General features: G+C 42.0%; 1 protein-coding gene and 1 pseudogene across 1 annotated transcript; both read right to left on the bottom strand.

The window, feature by feature from the left end:
* On the bottom strand, positions 8,630-9,577 carry LOC109836522 (probable pectinesterase/pectinesterase inhibitor 12). The gene has a single exon (XM_020404433.1). The coding sequence runs from the start codon at positions 9,301-9,303 to the stop codon at positions 8,713-8,715; it is 591 nt and encodes a 196-aa protein (XP_020260022.1). The 5' UTR covers positions 9,304-9,577; the 3' UTR covers positions 8,630-8,712.
* Positions 13,790-14,491, bottom strand: LOC109838143 (annotated as a pseudogene).

Raw genomic sequence — 20,559 nt, 5'->3', positions numbered from 1 at the left:
GGCCGAATGGGATGCAGCCCCTTATCCTCTGAAATTTGAAGTCCCGACGCTACAAACTTTTGACGGCACAGGATCACCGAACCAACATATCTATCACTTCAAGTCACAGACTGGGAATGCGATATCAAACGACGCCATACTTGCTCGATTGTTCATTGGCACCCTCAAAGGAGTTGCCTTTGAATGGTTCAGGAAACTGCCTGCTCGATGTATCCAAAAGTGGGCGGATCTAGAGAGACTCTTCCTGTCAAGATTCTTTGAAGAGGATACAAAAGTCTCCATCCATACCCTTCTCCTTCGTCAAGAGGTTCCGAACCATGGCTCTCCGGTGTTCGACAGGTATGACACAGTCTACCTTAGTAGAGACCTGTCGACACAACTTGCAGACCAACCTCCTAGCCCGAATCGGAGTTGCAGAATGCCGTTCCTGGAGACAACTAATCTCTCAAGGCGAACAGGCTCAAAAGATTATTGCCAGAATCAAAGCTGAAGAACAAAGTAGGCATGATCAACCTGAGCAACCGGACCAAGCTCAACCTTCACCTGAGCAATCAGACCAAGCCCAATCTTCTCAGTCAGAAGAAGATACCACGACTATTGAAGCTAATCCTCTTCAGTAGGATGGCAGGTGGTCCATAAATCTATCCCGTTAACAGTTCCCTCTGATAGTCCATCAATCTGCCAATCCACTTCAATAGGATGACAGGTCCATAAATCTATCACGTTAACAGTTACCTCTGATAGTCCATCAATCTGCTAATCCGCTTTAATAGGATGGCGGGTCTATCAAAACTATCACGTTAACCGTCACCTCTGATAGTCCTTTTCCTCCAAATTCCCCCACCAATCCTCTTCAAGTAGGATGGCGGGTCTACCAAAACTATCACGTTAACCGTCACATCTGATAGTCCTTTTCCTCCAAATTCCCCCACCAATCCTCCTCAATAGGATGGCGGGGCCATCAAAACTATCACGTTAACAGTTACCTCTGATAGTCTATCAATCTGCCAATCCTCTTAGTAGGATGGCGGGTCCATCAAAACTATCACGTTAACAGTTACCTCTGATAGTCTAGTTTCTCCAAATTCCTCCACAAATCCTCTTCAAGTAGGATGGTGGGTCCACCAAAACTATCACGTTAATGATCACCTCTGATAGTCCTTTTCCTCCAAATTCCCCCACCAATCCTCTTCAAGTAGGATGGCGGGTCCACCAAAACTATCACGTTAACCGTCACCTCTGATAGTCCTTTTCCTCCAAATTCCCCCACCAATCCCCTTCAAGTAGGATGGCGGGTCTACCAAAACTATCACGTTAACCACAATCAACCTATCAATCCTCTTCAATAGGATGATAGGTCCTCAAAATTGCTCAAATCGCAATCTTCCCCAGCAAGACACTAAGTCTTCAAAATCTTAGTATCAAAATTCATCGCTTCTGATAATAAACTCACGTAGCAATTCTCCCCAGCGAGACGCTAGTCCCCAAAATCTTGTTCAAATCACAAGTACACAAATACTGTCACGTTAACACTAAACCTCTGACAAAACCCACTTATCAATCCTCATCAATAGGATGATAAGTCCACAAAGTTGCTCCAATCGCAACACAAATCTTGTCACGTTAACTGACAAAACCCACTTATCAATCCTCGTCAATAGGATGATAAGTCCACAAAGTTGCTCCAATCGCAACACAAATCCTGTCACGTTAACACTAAACCTCTGATAAAATCCACTTATCAATCCTCGTCAATAGGATGATAAGTCCACAAAGTTGCTCCAATCGCAACACAAATCCTGTCACGTTAACACTAAACCTCTGATAAAATCCACTTACTTATCAATCCTCATCAATAGGATGATAAGTCCACAAAGTTGCTCCGATCGTAACAAATTCCCGTCATGTTAACATCATACCTCTGACAAACCCACTTATCAATCCTCTTTAATAGGATGATAAGTCCACAAAGTTGCTCCCATCGCAACACAAATCCTGTCACGTTAACACTAAACCTCTGACAAAACCCACTTATCAATCCTCATCAATAGGATGATAAGTCCACAAAGTTGCTCCAATCACAACATAAATCCTGTCATGTTAATATCACACCTCTAACAATCAACTTATCAATCCTCTTTAATAGGATGATAAGTCCACAAAGTTGCTCCCATCGCAACACAAATCCTGTCACGTTAACACTAAACCGCTGACAAAACCCACTTATCAATCCTCGTCAATAGGATGATAAGTCCACAAAGTTGCACCGATCGCAACAAATTCCCGTCATGTTAACACCAAACCTCTGACAATTAACTTATCGACTCTCCCCAATAGAGCGATAAGTCCTCAAAGTTGCTCCGATCGCAACATTCTCTTGTCACGTTAATATCAAACACCTCTGACAAAATCAACTTATCGACTCTCGTCAATAGAGCGATAGGTCCTCAAAGTTGCTCCGATCGTAACACTTTCTTGTCACGTTAATATGAAACACCAGCGATAGGTCCATAAAAATACTGTGTTACATACAACCTCTAACAGTCAAACCCCAATGAACTGTTAATCCAGGATTTTCAACAATGAATAGAAAGTTTCATTATAAAATCCCAGCGGATTAGATTATTTTCTAGAATTACCTAGCTGATAATAAAGAAAATTTTCTGAATTTCACCGTCTGAAGTGAAATTCATGGCCAAGTTAATATTACACTCTTGGCGCTTCCAAACTTTCTTTCAGTGTTGTCAAGAACACAGAAGAAATCAATAACAAAGTAATATGTATTCAAAATCATAGCCATCAAGTCTAATCAAAAAGAGGCTTCATTTCTCTTACACACGTTACATGTGGAACGGACTTAGACAATCACCACATGCTTAGCCCGACTCAAACGCGTAGTCCGCGTAAAGCTTATCACAATCCGTGATGGCCTGAGGTTGCCAAAAATCCTATGCACGTTTGCAGCGTCATCAGCTTAATGGATGTGAGCCGAGACTTAAAACAGATAGCCAAGACAAGTCTCAAAGACTTAGTCAAAAGATACACGGAAGCCACTTCCATGTCTTTAACCGTCAAAACGCTTGAGTGTCAGACCGCGATGCCAAAAACCAACTCAGGGTCACCCGTGTTCCACAAATTCAACATGCAAGGGCTGAGACCCGCATCTCAGTTCAAAATGCAGGTTCACCCCCACATTCGCAGAAGCAAGATATATGCGCCACACCTTCACACAGGTCCTACGCTGGAAACATCCTTTCAACCAGAGATGCCTATCGAAAGCAAGTGCAGAAACAAATCCTTTACCACAAGGAATCAACAGCCTTCCAAGATCAGAGTTGAGATCCAAAGTATTCCCGGAAAAATTCGTCCCAGTCAACGCGCAACTTTCAAAAACTTTGGGGGGCGGTTTTCTGTAGCCCTGTCTTAAATCAACAAAGATAGCTGATCCCATCAACACCGGATGTTTTGCCGAAATTACATCTGACGACTTTTCAGAAGCGTCACAATTTGAAGACTTTCACGTAGATCGCCCCCTAAAAGGTTACAATCTGACGACCTTCACGACAACTGATGGAAGCTCTAATCAACACCACTTCACACATCAACATCGCAGAGTTACAACTGACGACTTCCTCACATATCAAAAGCACTAAAGCAAGATTACAAAACGAGACGACTTTGCAACGTCTTCTGACAGAAGAGACACAAATCGACTGGTCTCTTCAAATCAAGACGTGGAAGCTCCTCCTCCGCGCACCACCATCAAGATGCGCCGTGTTCATGCACGAACGCAGCTTCAAATGAACTCAAAAAGTTTGCAAAAAAAACGCCGCCAGGCTTAAATCGCCACTGGACGCAGCTCTATTCCGCTGCCCGACGCAGCCTCACATCCTAGCCCGACGCAGCGATCCAACATCGATGCCGCACGCAGCTCAACATTCGCCCTGCACAACACAGCTCCAATATCGCTGCCTCCGACGCAGCTCAACAATCGCTGCACAACGCCAGCCAAATATCGGCCCTGCCCCAACGCAGCTCTATACTCGCCTGCAAACGCAGCTTTCATCCGCTCTGCAAACGCCAGCTTCAATCACTGCGCTTCAAGCTTTCAGGAGCACCTGTGTTTGGACACAGAATCATGCCAGAAATGCAGGATCTGCGTTTGACTCGCTGTCAAACACGAGTTGGAACGATTTCAAAACCGCTTTCTCACAATCTGAGGCGCATCACAACTCACTCAGCGAGTATTTAAGGGCGGTTACATAGAATTAGCCCCACTTATGGAGCGAAATAAAAAGGAGGTGGCTATACACCCTTAATCCCCTAAAATACCAACAAAATCAACAGAGTTAAGATCGAATTTTTTATAATCAGATCGAGGGTTGGATCGCGTTTGGAGCTTTTGGAGATCGGCAACAAGATCTTCTCATCCTTGGCTTCATAACCAAGACTTTCAGGTTCAAATCAACTCTTCATTAGAGTTTTAAACTCGTTCAGAGTTCTCCACAACGTCAAATCGTGATGGAGGAGATTCCACGTTCCCAGTGAATCAAGACGTCGGCATCGTAAACGAGAAGCCAAACTCGACGCCGAGCCTATTCGAGAGAGGCATCTCATCGCGCACCGTGAAGAAAACCCAGAATTAAACAAAGGGGAGAATCTAGCACATTCTCTTCTACTCTTGTAATCAGGAAATCCAGATTGTAACTGAGATATAAAGAGAATACAAATCAAAATTTTCCTTTATTTCTTTTTACTGCCAAATTTTTCCTACAAACAACAGCATTGTAATGCCACAAAATATAGTCAGCACAAAGGCAAACCAAAACCAAGGCTTGAACGCAAGGCCAATACCAACATGTTGGCCTGGAAACACACTTGGCAAGCCACACAACTGCTGATGGGCGAATAAAACACATTCACAAAGTTCTCAAACAAGACACAAACAAAGAACTGTCATATAATCCTGCTGATGGGCGATTGTAAAACGCATTAGTATAAAGCTTGCCAAAACTGTCACTAGCTGACCAACACATTCACAACTGATTCATTGGCCGCCACACAACCAAAATATTGCTGAAATTAAGACAAGTAAGCACAGACACTGGAAGTCAATGGCCCAATACTACAGATATCAGCTGGCAAACGCCATCCTGGAAACCAAGTATGCCACCCAACACACTTTAAGCAAACGAAACGTATGCTGGAAATTTCAAACAAGTTGCGAAACAAAACTGGTACCACATGCAGCACCACACATATGAAACTTGGGCGCGAAGCCCAACATTAATTCAACCAAATGCCAACGCAAACAATTGGAAACCTAGCCAATAGGCAACAAAAAAAAAAAACATTTATGCTGAGCAAATGAATAGGTAAGCACTCAAACTGCTACCTCAAAACACTTAGAAAATATAGCTGAAATCAAGGCGAGAGCCAAGGCTGAAACCTAGCATGCCTGAACATTGGCTTGCAAATTCCCAATTCACATACAACCATTTCAATCAATTTCCCAAGCAAACACAACTGCAACATTTTGCCCTGCAGAATTCAGACTGCCTTGACCAAACACAACACAACTGAATCACATGGCAATACTTGCAGATAATCAGACTGCTACACCAACAACACTTGAAACCACAAAATGGCACATAACTGAAATACATGCAAGCACACAACTGAAACCTAAGGCCTAAGCAACAACTGGGAAAGCATAGGACTGAAACCAAAGCGACAAGCAACACTTAAGCAAGCACACAACTGAAATCACCTATGCAAACACACAACTGAAACCAATGGCTGAAGCAACAAACTAGGGAAAGCATAGGACTGAAAACAAAGGACATGCATCAATTAGCAAGCACCAAAATGAAATTTACATGAGGGGAAACAACCTTGAAACCAAGCGCTGAAGAATCAACTGGAAAGCCATAGGACTGAAACCAAGGACAAAGCAACACTTAGCAAGCACACATCAACTGCTAAATCACATGCCAAAGCCACACAACTGAACCAAGGCTGAAGCAACAACTGGAAAGCATAGCGACTTGAAACCAAAACAGCATCAATTAGCAAGGCACACAACTGATAATCACATCGAGTGTGAAACAACTGAAACAAGCTGAAGCATCAACTAGGAAGCCATAGGACTGAAAACCGAAGCAAGCAACAATTAGCAAGCCACCAGAACTGAACAAGTAGACAGAAAGCACACAAGCTGAATCCAAGACTAGAAATCCATAATTGAATATAAGGGCCAAGAACAAATGGAAAGCACACAACTGATGGCGAGGGCGAGGCCCTGAGGCGGGGGCAGGAAGGGTAGACGGCGATTGGTCGCAGGGGATGTGAGAGGGCGGTGAGCTCCGTGAGTTGGCGATTCGGGCTGCTTGGATGAGGAGGAGGGCGGCGAGATCGATGCCAAAGTCAGTTTAGGGATGTTCAAGGGCGATGGGCGACGAGCAACGGCGAGCTGCAGCTCTGGCGGCCGAGCTCGCGGCGCGCGCATTCTCGCGCGCCAGTGGAGGAGGAAGGGGAGGGAGCCTGGCAAGATCTGAGCGGGGGAGATGAGAAAATGATGAGTGTTTTGAACAGACGCCCAGAATGTATTTAGGGGTTTTTTAAAACCAACGACCTTGTCGCCACATCCTTAAGATGCCAGCCTAAGGAGTTCAGCCTTTAGATCCGTATATTAACCATGGAATATGGTAGGTACACAATATTTCCCTACGGAGGGCACCGATATTGAACCATGTGTCCCATAACTCGAATAAATCTCAGCTCAAAAAACTACCCCCACAATATTCCCTACGTTGCCCTCGTTCACAAACTAACCCCCCCACCCCCACCCCTACCCACACACAACAAAACTACCTGCCCTCTCCTTGAGTCCAGCCTCGAGCCTCGTCCTCGATCTCAGCCGCGCCTCAGCCCCGATCGCCTGCCCTCAGCCTCCAGCGCCCGCGGATCAGCCCACTTAGCCGTCAGATCTGGCCAGACCCTCCCCCATCCTCCTCTCCTCCGCCCCAACTAGCCGCTCCACGCCTCGCCGCCCGTTCCCACTACGCAGCCGCCGGCGAGTAGTCGCTGCCCGCCTCGACCTCTTCACCTGGCCTTTTTCTCAAGTTCCTCTTCGCCGTAGCCTTAGCCCCCAAGTCATTGCTTCGAACAAATTGAGAGGGTTGACATTCACGATTTCTTCAAAATGGTGTAAGTTTTCGAAATTCTCATGTCCTATTTTTGTTCTGTATGGAGCTCAGAATTGCATATTATATCTGAACATTATGCTCACTAACGAGTTTGGTTTGGATTTCGATTTGGGTGTGTAGTTTTTGTGTCTTAACTTCTTAAAGTTATGATTTTTCGCGTGGGTGAATTGTAAAGGTTGAATTTTTAATTCCCGCGAGCTTGATTTTGAATGGGGCTGAAGTACATTAGTTGAACATGTCTATAATATGAACTCATTTTGATCATGTTTAGTTTAGTTTTCTGTTAGTGCAGCACTTATTCATGGTTGAATCTACTTATACGTTGAAAATGTCTATAATGTGAATGATAATGAGTAACTATTTCTCATACTCTGAAAGACTTTAATTTAACTGTGAATTAATGTTAAGTGAATCTTATCTTGTGTTGTGCAAAGATTTTGACTACTAACTAGACAATTTTGGCTTCAAAATCTTATGCTTAGTTAAAAAAGTTGGTAGTTGTTTCAATATGGTTTCCTTGATAAAATTTCATCATCACTAATCACACTTATACATCACCTTTGGATATCTTTTGTATGGTATGTCAGAGTCGCTTCACTTTAAACTTTAACATATATTGCAAATTAGTAGAAAGAATCCCATCTATGCTTGACAAAAACTTTTGGCTTCTAAGTCGATGTTACTGGCTAAAAACTTTATGCATAATTAATAAGGTAGTAATGTTTATGGTGTGTGTTTCAGTCATTACTAATCATGCATCTCTTCTCTACACTGAAAGATGTTTTATGATACATTAGTTAGCAGTAGTGGTGTACTCAGTTTCATGATTAGGTCAATTAGTTGTCTAACCATACTTCCATTAATTTCAGCCATCTCGGGCCGAGGCTTTATAGCCCCAGACATCTGTTTCAAGAACACAGCTGGTGCATCCAAGGGCCAGGCGGTGGCGCTGCGCGTCGACGTTGGTTTCGTCGCATTCTACCGTTGTGCCATTGACGGATATCAAGACACTTTGTGCGCGCGCTATGGTCAGCAATTCTATCGAGAGTGCAACATCTCGGGCACTATAAGCTTTATCTTCGGTGATGCCTCCGCCGTCTTCCAAAACTTCATGATCTACGCCAAATTGCTAATGCAAGAGCAATACAATACCATCACAGCCCAAGGCCGTGAAAGTGAAAGCGAGGCTACATGCTTTTCGATGCAAAACTGTTCCATCCTGCCATGGCACGAACTTGCTGCCAGCAACGGGTCAGTCAAGACGTACTTGGGTCGGCCGTGGAGGAATTACTAAACCACGATGTACATTAGGTCGTATATGGACAGGATCGTCGATCCAAGCAGATGAAGTGGTCAAATGACGACAATCCGGCATTGTACAAGGTGCACTATGGCGAGTACGCAAATTATGGGTCGGGAAATGGGAAGCAACAAACAAGGATAAATTGGCCGAGATTCTACTGGATGCAATACAAGGAAGCAACTAAATTTCGAGTTTCTCAGTTTATAAATGGGAGTCAGTGGCTGCCTTCCACAAGAATCCTATATGACTGCTATTTATAAACTGAGAAACTCGAAATTTGGTTGCTTCCTTGTACTGCATCCAGTGGAATCTTGGCCAATTTATCCTTGTTTGTTGCGTCCCATTTCCCAGCCCATAATTTGCGTACTCGTCATAGTGCACCTTGTACAATGCCGGATTGTCGTCATTTGACCACTTCCTCCATCCGCTTGGATCGACGATCCTGTCCATATACGACCTAATGTACACCGTGGTTGAGTAATTCCTCCACGGTCGACCCAAGTACGTCTTGACTGACCCGTTGCTGGCAACAAGGTCGTGCCACGACAAGATGGAAAAGTTTTGCATCGAAAAGCCTGTAGCCTCGTTTTCTTTGTCACGACCGTGGGCTGTGATGATATTGTATTGCTTTTGCATTGGCAATTTGATGTAGATCATGCAGTTTTGGAAGACGTCGGAGGCATCACCGAAGATAAAGTCTACAGTGCCCGAGATGTTGCACTCTCGATAGAACTGCTGACCATAGCGCGCATACAAAGTGTCTTGAAATTTGGTTGCTTCCTTGTACTGCATCCAGTGATTTTTCAGCTTCAAGGGTGTTTTCTACGAATTTCAAAAATTTCACGTTGTTGTTTATAAGTTATAGAGTTTGCTTTATTTTAAAGGTTTGATATTTTGTTGTGTGTTTTTGTAAATTTGATTCGAGGGTGTATTTACAATTTTGAAACTTTCACAGAGTGTTCTGTTAAATTTCAAAAATTTTTCTTTGCCGTTCATAAGTTATAAATTTTGTTTAGTTGGTAAAATTTGATATTTAAGTGGGTGTGTTTCTGTAAAATTTAATTGTTTGAGGGTGTATCTTGTAATTTTAAAATTTTCATGGTGTTTTTTGCTATACGTTGTTATAAGTTATAGACATTGTACTATTTGTAAGTTTTGATATTTCTAGGGCATGTTGTTATAAAATTTGACTTTTAGAGGGCATATTTTGCAAATTTGAAACTTTTAGATGTCATTTTGCAAATTTCAATTTTTCCATGGTGATATTTAAAACTTATAGATTTTGTACTGTTTCAAAGTTTTGATATTTCTAGGCATGATTCTGTAAAAGTCTGATTATTTTAGGGTGTTTTTTTGTATTTTTCCAAACTTTTAGAGTGTTTTTTTGGGAGATCACTACGCCATTTATAAGTGAGATGATGATGATGATGATGATGATGATGATGATGGAAGGGTGCATATCAAATGGGGAGATGATGCCGTATTGTCCTCGGCTTGGTCGAATTACATAAGGCCCTGTTTGGCAAAGGGTCAAGGAAGAGGGGTTAAAAAGATGGATTAATGTACTTAGCACATTCGATAATCTGAAGGACTAAATTATTAACCCGTTAAATAAGTTTTATTTTAGTCATTGTAATCAGTTTTAGTGTTTAGGAATAACAATAATTTTGACTATTTTCTTTATAATTAGAAGGGTTAACTCTTAATCCTTCTAAATAGGAGTATTAAACCCTTTGCCAAACAGTACCTAAAAGACTAATTCCATTTTTTGTGCTTGTTTTTCTTTCTAAATACCTTGTAATTGTTCTGATCTGATCTATATTTCCTTTTCTCGTTATTTTGTTTGGCAGAGAAATTACTTTGCTGAGAAGTTTCTGCAGATTTCTTAATTGGTATCTTATATTCTATAATTAGATTAAAACAGCCTTCATTCTTTCTTACTAATGCTCTGGATTCTGTTATTATTTAACCGGGAGATGAGCTCTCAAAGTGCCATATGAGATTACATATAAATCATCTACATTTTTATTCTGCATGGAGGGTTTTACTCGGTTTTGGTAATTGAGTAGTTGTAATGCATTGATGAATAGACACTTAGGGATTCATAAAACCGACTCCCAAAGTGATGCGAAACGGGGCAATGGGCCTATCGGAATCAGCAATCTAAATCAAACAAGGCACCGTCTCGCCAAAATTCATGATCTTCGGTAGGAAATTAATTTCAAACAATTAATGTGACAGATGGATTTTAACAAGATTTGTTAGGATAATCATGATCAAATCCAATCTCAAATAATTTAATCGCAGTATTCATTATCATTTCACAAAGTTCTAAAATCAATATCAGAATTACAACAGTCACATGTTCAGTTACTCTCGACTCACGAGTATGAACTAAGCAATGAATATATGATAATAATTTAGAGATGTGTTACTCGTGTAATTAACTAATAAATTGAAATTAACAGCAAAAATATCTAGTCGAAAGAAAACAATACCATCGTCGGACGGAACCAACTATGAATCAAATGTGAAGCATTAACGGCCTGCAGGTTGGATCTAAGCAGGAAATCAGGTCCACTTAAACCCGGTTCGCGTGTGAGCCAAAGCAAATCAGACCCACATGAAGTATGGTCGGGTCTGATCAAAATAAACAGATCTGAAGGGCCTCTTTCAGTGTGACCTCGATTCGAAGGGAAGAGGAGGCGATCGTCGTTCGATGATGACGGAGGACGATGGCGGTCGGCGACGAAAAGAGCTTTGACGACAACGCGGACGAAGGTCATCGAGAGGGTGCTAGATCCGACGATGACGAGAGCAGCGACGAGAGGGCGCAAACGGTGCGACGAACTGAGCGACGACGATGATGAACTGAGCGGCGATGATGACGATGGTGTTGTCTGGACAGTGACGCGAGCAATGGTGTCGACTTGAAGACGACCTGAAGAGTTTAAAACAGTGACTGGTGATTTCTTTGAATTTGTTGTACCATAAAATGCTTGGTGCATTTTCTACATGATCACGGACGTGATAAATGGTGAATTCTAAAAGTATACAAGATATGCATGTTTAACAACACGTACCGCAGTATAGATTGTCACCAGCATTCCTCGTGCTACATAGTTGTTTGTTCAGTTCTCTCCGTCTCTTTAAGTTAAGCTCCTAACACATCATTATTCTTTTTGGCACAGTTGGGTTCTACATTACCTTGAAGTTTCCTCATGGATATTGCTCTATTGACCTTTCGTTAGGTACATGAAGAATTTGTCCTGTTGATGTTGGTGACGTGTAATCTGCTCGTTACAGATTTGGTGAGTTTTTTTCCCATCTTTTGCTAAAAGGAAATTTGTTTCCGAACTATTTTGTTAGTCTGACTCCGTGCTTTTGTGGTTTTATTTGAAGGTATGGTTACCGGAATTTGCTAGATCTCATTCTTGTTTACAATTTGAGCTTCAGGTAATCCGAGAAACCTGTAGTTTTTAAGAGCTTTGAAGAGCCTTAAGTAACTCAATTGATTTTTATCATGAAAAGTTTAAAATAGTTCCATAGTTGGGTGCTATGGTATTGATCTCCACTCCAGTCCTCCACTCTCCAGTGTGGTTTTGTAGAGGACTTTCAAGAACAATTTACACTCTAGACCGAACGTACGCTGTTTGCCAAATGTTTAAGTCGCTTTGATCCTTGTAAGGAACACAGATGTGACACGCTAACGCTTGTTTCTTGTATTCTTTCCTTGAATGGTTATGACGGAGGTCCCGGGATCAGAACCCGCTCTTTCTTTCTTTCGTCCTGGCTTAATAGATAACAGGGAGAGTTGGAGATAGAGGAAAAGTGGAGAGAAGGAGAAGATCCATCAAACTCCAGGTAAAAACCCATCTTATATCTCTTTTTTTCTTCTCAACATCATAGATTGTAAGGTCTTGTGGTTTTGATTTGATAATTATCGAAATACATTTCCTTCCGATGCCATTGGATAGAACACCATACATACTAAACTGCAATGCCCAAGGTGACATTTTTAAAGCGTGCTCGTATTTACTTTCATAGGGAAATAGATTAGCTGTTACGCGTACATTTTTAACTCAAAGCACTGTAAATTAGAGCCTCAGATTAGTATGTGTTCTTTTATCTTCTATAGTACAGGTTTGCCATAGTGAAATAATTTATGTGCAAATCAATTGTCAAGTATTACAATGATACTACCAATTAGATTATAAGATGCAATGGGTGAATGCTTTTATGGATGTTATGACGGTGCAGTTTATGATGGTCATATGTTGTCGATGGTGCAAATCTTTTTATTTTAAATATCTGCAATACACATCTTATTTTGCATTCAGTTTGCTGCTTATGCAAGTCCTATTTGCTTTTACTTACAGTTGCAATGCAGCTTAATATCTTTCACTAATTTACCTTATTCTGCAATAAATTATCAACAAAAATTTGTTTATCTTTGTTATCTTAATTTCAATGCAATGCATTATATCTTTTTTCTTCTTCTCTGAAAAATCCTTTCAATCTTTGTTCTCCATCTTCCTTCTTTGCCTTGGGTTTCCTCGAGCCACCTCAACAGCAGCAGCACCAAGACAGACAGAAGTCTCATGTCATGTTTGGGTGCTTTTGATCTTAGGGGGTCATAACCGTAGAGAGCCTAGCAGTTGAACGCACATCCAGTTCAAACATACACCGACCATTGGATCCCATCTAGATCTTTCATGTTGATCCAAGCACATAAATCACATGGATTTTTCACCTATAACTATGCATAGAAGAGTTCGAAATTGTAGTATTAATTTCATCTAAGTTACATAATGGCTAGACGGCTAGTTTACAAGTTTGAGTTTTTGAGTTTTATTACTCTGTTAGCTTACATCAAAAGAAGACCACATTACAATTGGCATATCGATCATGGCAGTCAATGCCATCGAATCTCTGTGGGAATTGGACATAGTAGACCTTCTTTTCCAAGATCAGGTTAATCTGGAGGCACATGCGAAGCTTCTTCCAAGATTCAACATGAAGGGTGCATTGATAAACACTGTGGATGCTAGACCCTGCACTTATAGATCCCAAAAAAAAAAGTGTGCAGCATTTGTACCACTTAGCTTAACTTAAATAAATAAACTTCATACAGTAAATGGCTTACCGATGCATTCACGGCCCTGGCTTCATGTGGTGTTTGGGTATCTTCTCACGAGAGAGACACACCAACCTAGGCAGTTCTTCGCCTTCGACATCAAGTTCACCAGCCCTCCCCAAGTATACATACAGAATTATTGGGTGTTTCAGAAGCCATTATCCATTTTAGTAGTAAGTTTTTATCTCTTCTACCAAAATGATTTCGTTTCCAAGTATGTAGGAATAGTTTATGGATTAGAATGAAACAGAAACAGGAGATGGAGTATGTTTCTGAGGAAAATGAGTGAGATACGGGTAGAGTAAGGCTCTGAAGTTTCGAGAACCAGCTTCTACTTCTTGCAGAAGGGCATAGACCTCCTTGTAAACTCTTCTGTCTCTGATTATGTATCAACAGAAGCATTGATGCACCATCATCTGATACATAGCAGCTAACCTTGTCCACAATGTAGTCCACAGAAAGTATAGAGAGGACAGTGTTGGCACTGATGATATCAGACTCCTACAGAGGATCAACTGTACCAACAAACACATCAACTGGTGAAAGCTTGTTTGCCTGATCGTCACGTTCAAACCTTGCAGAGAGGTTATTCAGATGGGCTTCACGAGTGATGGGAAACCATTTTGGGTGAACCAGTGAACAAGATCCAACATATAACTAAGGTGAACCAAAGGGGATAGACATATTTTGCTGGAGGCATGATAAAAACCAAAAAATGAAGATGAGGATGACAAGCCGGAGGACTATAATGATGCGGTATGGATTGATCTTGCTTGAGGTGATTGGCACCTGTCGTCCTAGGGGCTGTGTGCCTCGGCCATGCTGCGAAAATAATTCAAAGGTAAAATTTTGTCACTGCCTGGTTTATAGATGTCATTTGTATGTCATGTGTGTTTATTCATACATGGATTAAACATGTGTTTATTCATAAATGGATTAAACATGTGTTTATTTGTTTTTTCATAGATATTACTGATCATCATTCTTCATTGTCTTTGTTGATCAGTCATTTTTTTTCTTCTCTTGCTTTCCATTTGTCCACTCTATCCTCTATTCCAGATTGCTCTCCATCTCCATTTCTTCTTCAAAAGCGCTACCAGCCGCTGCAAAATTTAGAGCATAATACACATTACGTAAAATTTATTGAGGGGGAGGACCAAGGTCTAGTATTAAAATTAGAATACTGGGTGCAAATTTATCCTTCTGGTGCCAGTAAATGATGATTGATGAGATAACTGGGTCATGAGGCTGCCATTGTTGTGTTTATTCACCATTTTCCTGCAAAAGGTTTCTCATCCCTCATTTAATGTTGATACATATTGGAAAGTACAGATTTAGGAATTACATTAGTTTCTAATGAATTTTACTGAGGTGAGATCAACTTTCTGATGATGCAGTTCTTGCTCGACACTGTATTTGGAACTCATCTTCAAAATCATCATGCTCACCAGCATTCCCTTGATCTTTCTTAACTTTCGAGCAACCTAACCTACAAGATTCCAATTCATGGTGAGATTCATGTTCAGTTGGTTGATGACTCCTCTGGAATCCCTGCTATGTATAAGGGTTTTATTGGAGAAGTCCCTTCGTCACTGAGAAACTGCAAGGAAACTTCTCATTCTGGACCTCGTGGATAATAGATTCCATTGAAATATTCCTCCATGTTTGGGTAAGTAATTTTCATCATTGGGATTCTGGTCCTCTCACCATGTTTTCAATGGTAGTATCTCTCAATAGTTCTTGAAACTTGATTTGTGTCAACTCGTAGATCTTGCAAATAATGATCTTGCGGGTTGATGCATCGAATTGGGACGTCCTTTATCTTTGTAATGCGCTCGACAAACATTATTGCGTAAAAGCAATCATCAGTCTATCATAATTGCTTATAGTTATCTTCATCAAAGTCGCCAAAGTTCTCCTTGGTAGAAACGTAAAAAGAAATACTTTCATTTCTCTTTTCCTAAGACATAGTCGTGCTTCCTTCCAAGAAAACAATGAAAATAATGATAGTAGTGCTAGTAATAATAGCATTACAATGCAGAAATGGCACATACAGATATTATGTTCTCTCTTTTATATGATGCAGAAATGGCATGCATGCTTGTTGATCAATTTCTGAATTGCGTCTCTCTTTATTGATCATCTTTATTTTTGATCAGTTTTTTTTTCTAGTTTGTCTTTATTCTCAATTGGTTCGAACAAGAGTCTGTTTCTTATTGATTCATTCCATGATCATGAGCATCTCATTTTACAAATAAGATTATTATTTTTGGTTATAATTAACATCTCATGCTGACTCTTTCACTTGATACCTCAGCTATTTAGTCGATATATATTCATCCATCTTCTTCAATCAGTTATATCCATGATGCATGCCTTTTGTTGAATTTCTTGATTCTTACTGAAGAAACTTTTGAGAATATTTCATATTATTTTGTATTTACCCATGTACCTATAGCTTTCTGTGTAATCATCTTTCGACGAACTTGTGCACGTGTTGAATGCAGTTGGACAATTATGTTCTATGCAAGATATATCGCAGCAGCTGCGTTGGTGGCGAGAGGAGAATTACATCTGTTGCCAAAGCAGTTAACGCAATCTTTGAACCTGAACCTGAAGAGGAAATCAAAGCACCAACATAGAAAGGTCGCCTAAACCTGAACCTGAACCGGAGCCTAGAAGCATGACCCAATCAACCAGTACAGAAACCAAGTCCTCTATTTTAACCACACGTTGAATCCGGACCCTCAACCCGTCACTAGCTGCTAGCATCATCACTACCAGTCTTTAGGGTCTTAAAGTTTGCAGTTTGCATTTGGGTTGGGTTGATCTTAGTTATAGAATTTTCAGTTTGCACGGTATCGGGCTTATCTTAGTTATAAAAATTTTCATTTTACAGGCCTTCGCGTTTATTAGCTTATATTAAAGAAAGCCGCATTCTGATTCACATATCGATCATTGTGATCAACGTCATCGAATCTTTATGGGAATAGGTCACTGAAGACCTTCTCTCCAAGCTGAGGGATGTCTTTGCTGTTGGGGATGCTCAACCCCCCCCTGATGCGATTTGAAATAGAGATTTAGGAGAGAAGAGAGAAAATCAAACAATCTCAAACACACAAGATTTAGGAGAGAAGAGAGAAAATCAAACAATCTCAAACACACAAGATTTACGTGGTTCGTTTCTCAATGTGAGAAACTACGTCCACGACAATCTCAAACACACAAGATTTACGTGGTTCGTTTCTCAATGTGAGAAACTACGTCCACGGCCGCCGCATGAGAATAATTCACTATTTTTCGTCTCTTTACATCATGCCCTAATCAACCCTTTTATAGACTTAAGAGTTTAACAAGTAAACAAGGAAACAGATCAAAACAGGTTAAAAACCGAATCTGGGCCAAAACCCGACTCCGGTCGACCGCCGCACCACGTGCGGTCGACCGCGACGAATCCTATTCCTGATCGAGCTCTCTGGACTTTGGGCGGTCGACCGCAGCGCCATGTGCGGTCGACCGCGACGAAGACAAAACTCTGGACTGCTCTCTGGACTTTGAGCGGCCGACCGCAGCGCCACATGCGGTCGACCGCAATGAGCTCCTGGCATGTGCACCCAGCTGTGCACGACGTCGGTTGACCGCCGCGCCATGGCCGGTCGATCGCGATGCAGAAAACTGTCTCCTTCGGCGTTTTGCTTGAACTTCTCCATCGTCGATCATGTTCCTCCTGTTCCAACTTTCTTCCTCCTCTCTTCTGAAGTATATGGCATGCTTGATAGTTAGGCTTCACATATCCTAACAATCTCCCACTTGGAGACTATCAATCTCTTTCAGCTCTCTCTGCGGCGACGGCCTCCATATCATCAAGTGCTGAAGCCAACTGAAGTTGAACACAACTTCAGTTTCTCTGTAGTGACAACCTTGGTAAGCATATCAGCTGGGTTCTTGCTTCCTTGAATCTTCACAAGTTCCAACATGTCCTCGTCCAACGCTGATCTTATGAAGTGGTAGCGGACCTGTATGTGTTTGGTCCTTGCATGAAAAGCGGGATTCTTTGCCAAATGAATTGCGCTCTGGCTATCACAATGTAGGACACTCTTCTCATTCTTCTGTCCCAGCTCCTCCAAGAAACCCTGCAACCATATCATCTCCTTGCTTGCCTCTGTCACAGCAACATATTCAGCCTCTGTCGTTGATAAAGCAACGATCTTCTGCAATTGAGAAATCCAACTAATAGCTGTAGAGCCCAAAGTGAATACGTATCCTGTAGTGCTTTTTCTCTGGTCTATCTCACCAGCATAGTCTGCATCAACAAAACCCTGTAGGACTAACTTGCCTCTCCTGAAGCATAAGCAATCTTCTATAGTACCTCGCAGGTATCTCAGAATCCACTTTACTGCTTCCCAGTGCTGCTCTCCTGGATCTGACATAAATCTGCTCACAGCTCCCACTGCATGGGCAATGTCGGGTCTCGTGCATACCATGGCGTATATAAGGCTTCCAATGGCTGAAGCATATGGAACCTTAGCCATGTATTCATTCTCTTCATCAGTCTCGGGGCACTGCTCCTTAGTCAATCTGAAATGACTAGCTAACGGTGTGCTAACGGCCTTAGCACCACTCATCCCGAATCTCTCAAGCACCCGTCGAATATACTCGGCCTGAGATAGCCGCAGTATCCCCAAGAGTTTATCTCTACTGATCTTCATTCCCAATATCTGCTTCGCTGCACCTAGATCCTTCATGTCGAACTCACTCGATAGCTGTTTCTTCAGTTTCTTGATCTCTGTCATATCTGAGCCGGCTACTAGCATATCGTCGACATATAGGAGTAGGATGATGTAACTCTTGTCAAACTCTTTGACAAAACAGCAATGATCAGCATTAACTTTTTGTACCATTGCCTTGGAGCTTGTTTTAGGCCGTACAAGCTCTTCTTCAATCTGCATACCATCTTCTCTTTTCCCTTCTGAGTAAACCCCTCTGGCTGCTGCATATATATCTCTTCCTCTAGATCACCGTGGAGGAAAGCTGTCTTTACATCTAGCTGCTCGAGATGTAGATCTTCAGCTGCAACAATACTCAGGACTGTTCTGATGGTAGTTAGTTTGACTACTGGAGAGAAGATCTCTGTGTAATCAACTCCTTCTCTCTGTTGAAATTCTTTAACCACCAACCTGGCCTTGTATCTCTTGGAACCATCATGTTCCTCTTTGATTCTGTACACCCATTTATTGCTCAAGGCCTTTTTCCCCGTTGGTAGCTTCGCAAGTTCCCATGTCTTGTTGGTGTTCAAGGATTTTATTTCATCTTTCATGGCGAGCTCCCACTTGCTCGCATCATCCACTCGGAGGGCCTCATCATAACTTTCTGGCTCTCCACCATCACTCAACAATAGGTAGTTGAGATGAGCTCTGGGCTGTAGTGATGGATACTTACTCTAGCTGACCGCCTCAACTCTCTAACGGGCGAAACAGGCTCTTCATCTTCATCTGCCCCCTCTGAAGTAGTCTCATCCATCAACTCTTCTTCTTCATCAGAACTAGCTTCGGGATTGCCTCCATCTGAGGCATCATCTGACTCGAAGTATGTGGGATCACGCTGTGTCGTACTAGTGGACTGAACGACATCACGGTCTTTGTAGAGGATTGATTCGTTAAAGACCACATCCCTGCTTCTGATGATTTTCTTGTTCTGCTCGTCCCAGAACTTGTAGCCAAACTCATCGCCGCCATAGCCAACAAAGAAACATTTTAAGGACTTAGGATCGAGTTTGCTTCTAACATGATCACTCAGATGTACATATGAAATACATCCAAATACTCTCAGGTAAGAGAGATTTACCTGCTTTTCACTCCATACTTCTTCAGGTATTTTGTGCTCCAAAGGTACTGATGGTCCCCGGTTGATCAAATAGGCAGCTCTGTTGACTGCTTCTGCCCAGAATTGCTTTGGAAAACCTGCTTGTAACCGCATACTTCTGGCTCTCTCAGTCAATGTTCTGTTCATGCGTTCTGCTACGTCATTCTGCTGGGGTGTACCTGGTACTGTTCTCTCTAATCTAATGCCGCTATCATAACAGAACTTCTTGAACTCCGAGTCTTCATACTCGCCGCCGTTGTCAGAACGAAGCTTCTTGATCTTCAAACCGGTCTCGTTCTCAACCATAGCCTTCCATCGCTTGAAGACTTCAAACACTTCTGATTTGTGTTTCATGAAATAGACCCAAGTCTTCCTCGAGTGATCATCTATGAAGGTCACAAAGTATAACCTTCCGCCGGTGGATGGAACTGATGCTGGACCCCACACATCTGTGTGAACTAACTCAAGCTTCTCTTCTTTAGGGGTTCTGCCAACCCTTTTGAAGCTTATTCTCTTTTGTTTCCCTAGAATGCAGCTTTCACATAGGTCAATATCAGCCGATCTCAAACCTGGTAACTTCCCGTTCGATTGCATAACCTTTAGGCCTTTGCTACTCATGTGACCTAACCTCTGGTGCCACAAATTTGGGTCTTCACTGCCTTCAGCCACTGCAATGGAGCCTCGTGCATCTATCGTCATGTAGAGAGATCCCGTCTTCGTACCACGGGCAACAACCATGGATCCCTTTGTAACCTTCCATGTATCACATGCAAAGGTTGATACGTATCCCTCTTTCGCCAATTGTCCTATGGAAATCAGATTTTTCCCCAAGCTAGGAACATGTCTCACATCACTCAGCTTCCATGTAGACCCATTGAGCTTGATTTGCACGACTCCTTTGCCAACAATATCACAAGGCTGATCATCACCAAGATAGACCTTTCCTAGGTTTCCTGAAACGTAGTTCTCCAATAAATCTCTATTTGATGTAGCATGAAACGAAGCTCCTGAATCTAGCACCCACGATTCAGTTTTGCTTTCCAACGAAC

This window comes from Asparagus officinalis, chromosome 4 (assembly GCF_001876935.1).
Source record: "Asparagus officinalis chromosome 4, Aspof.V1, whole genome shotgun sequence".
Lineage (NCBI taxonomy): Eukaryota > Viridiplantae > Streptophyta > Magnoliopsida > Asparagales > Asparagaceae > Asparagus > Asparagus officinalis.
The sequence above is the reverse complement of the archived record's forward strand: the minus strand, read 5'-3'. Positions and strand labels throughout refer to the sequence as shown.

Bases quoted from the DNA above. Each gene is read 5' to 3' on its own strand.
- LOC109836522 (XM_020404433.1), bottom strand. From the start codon at position 9,303: ATGCAGTACAAGGAAGCAACCAAATTTCAAGACACTTTGTATGCGCGC.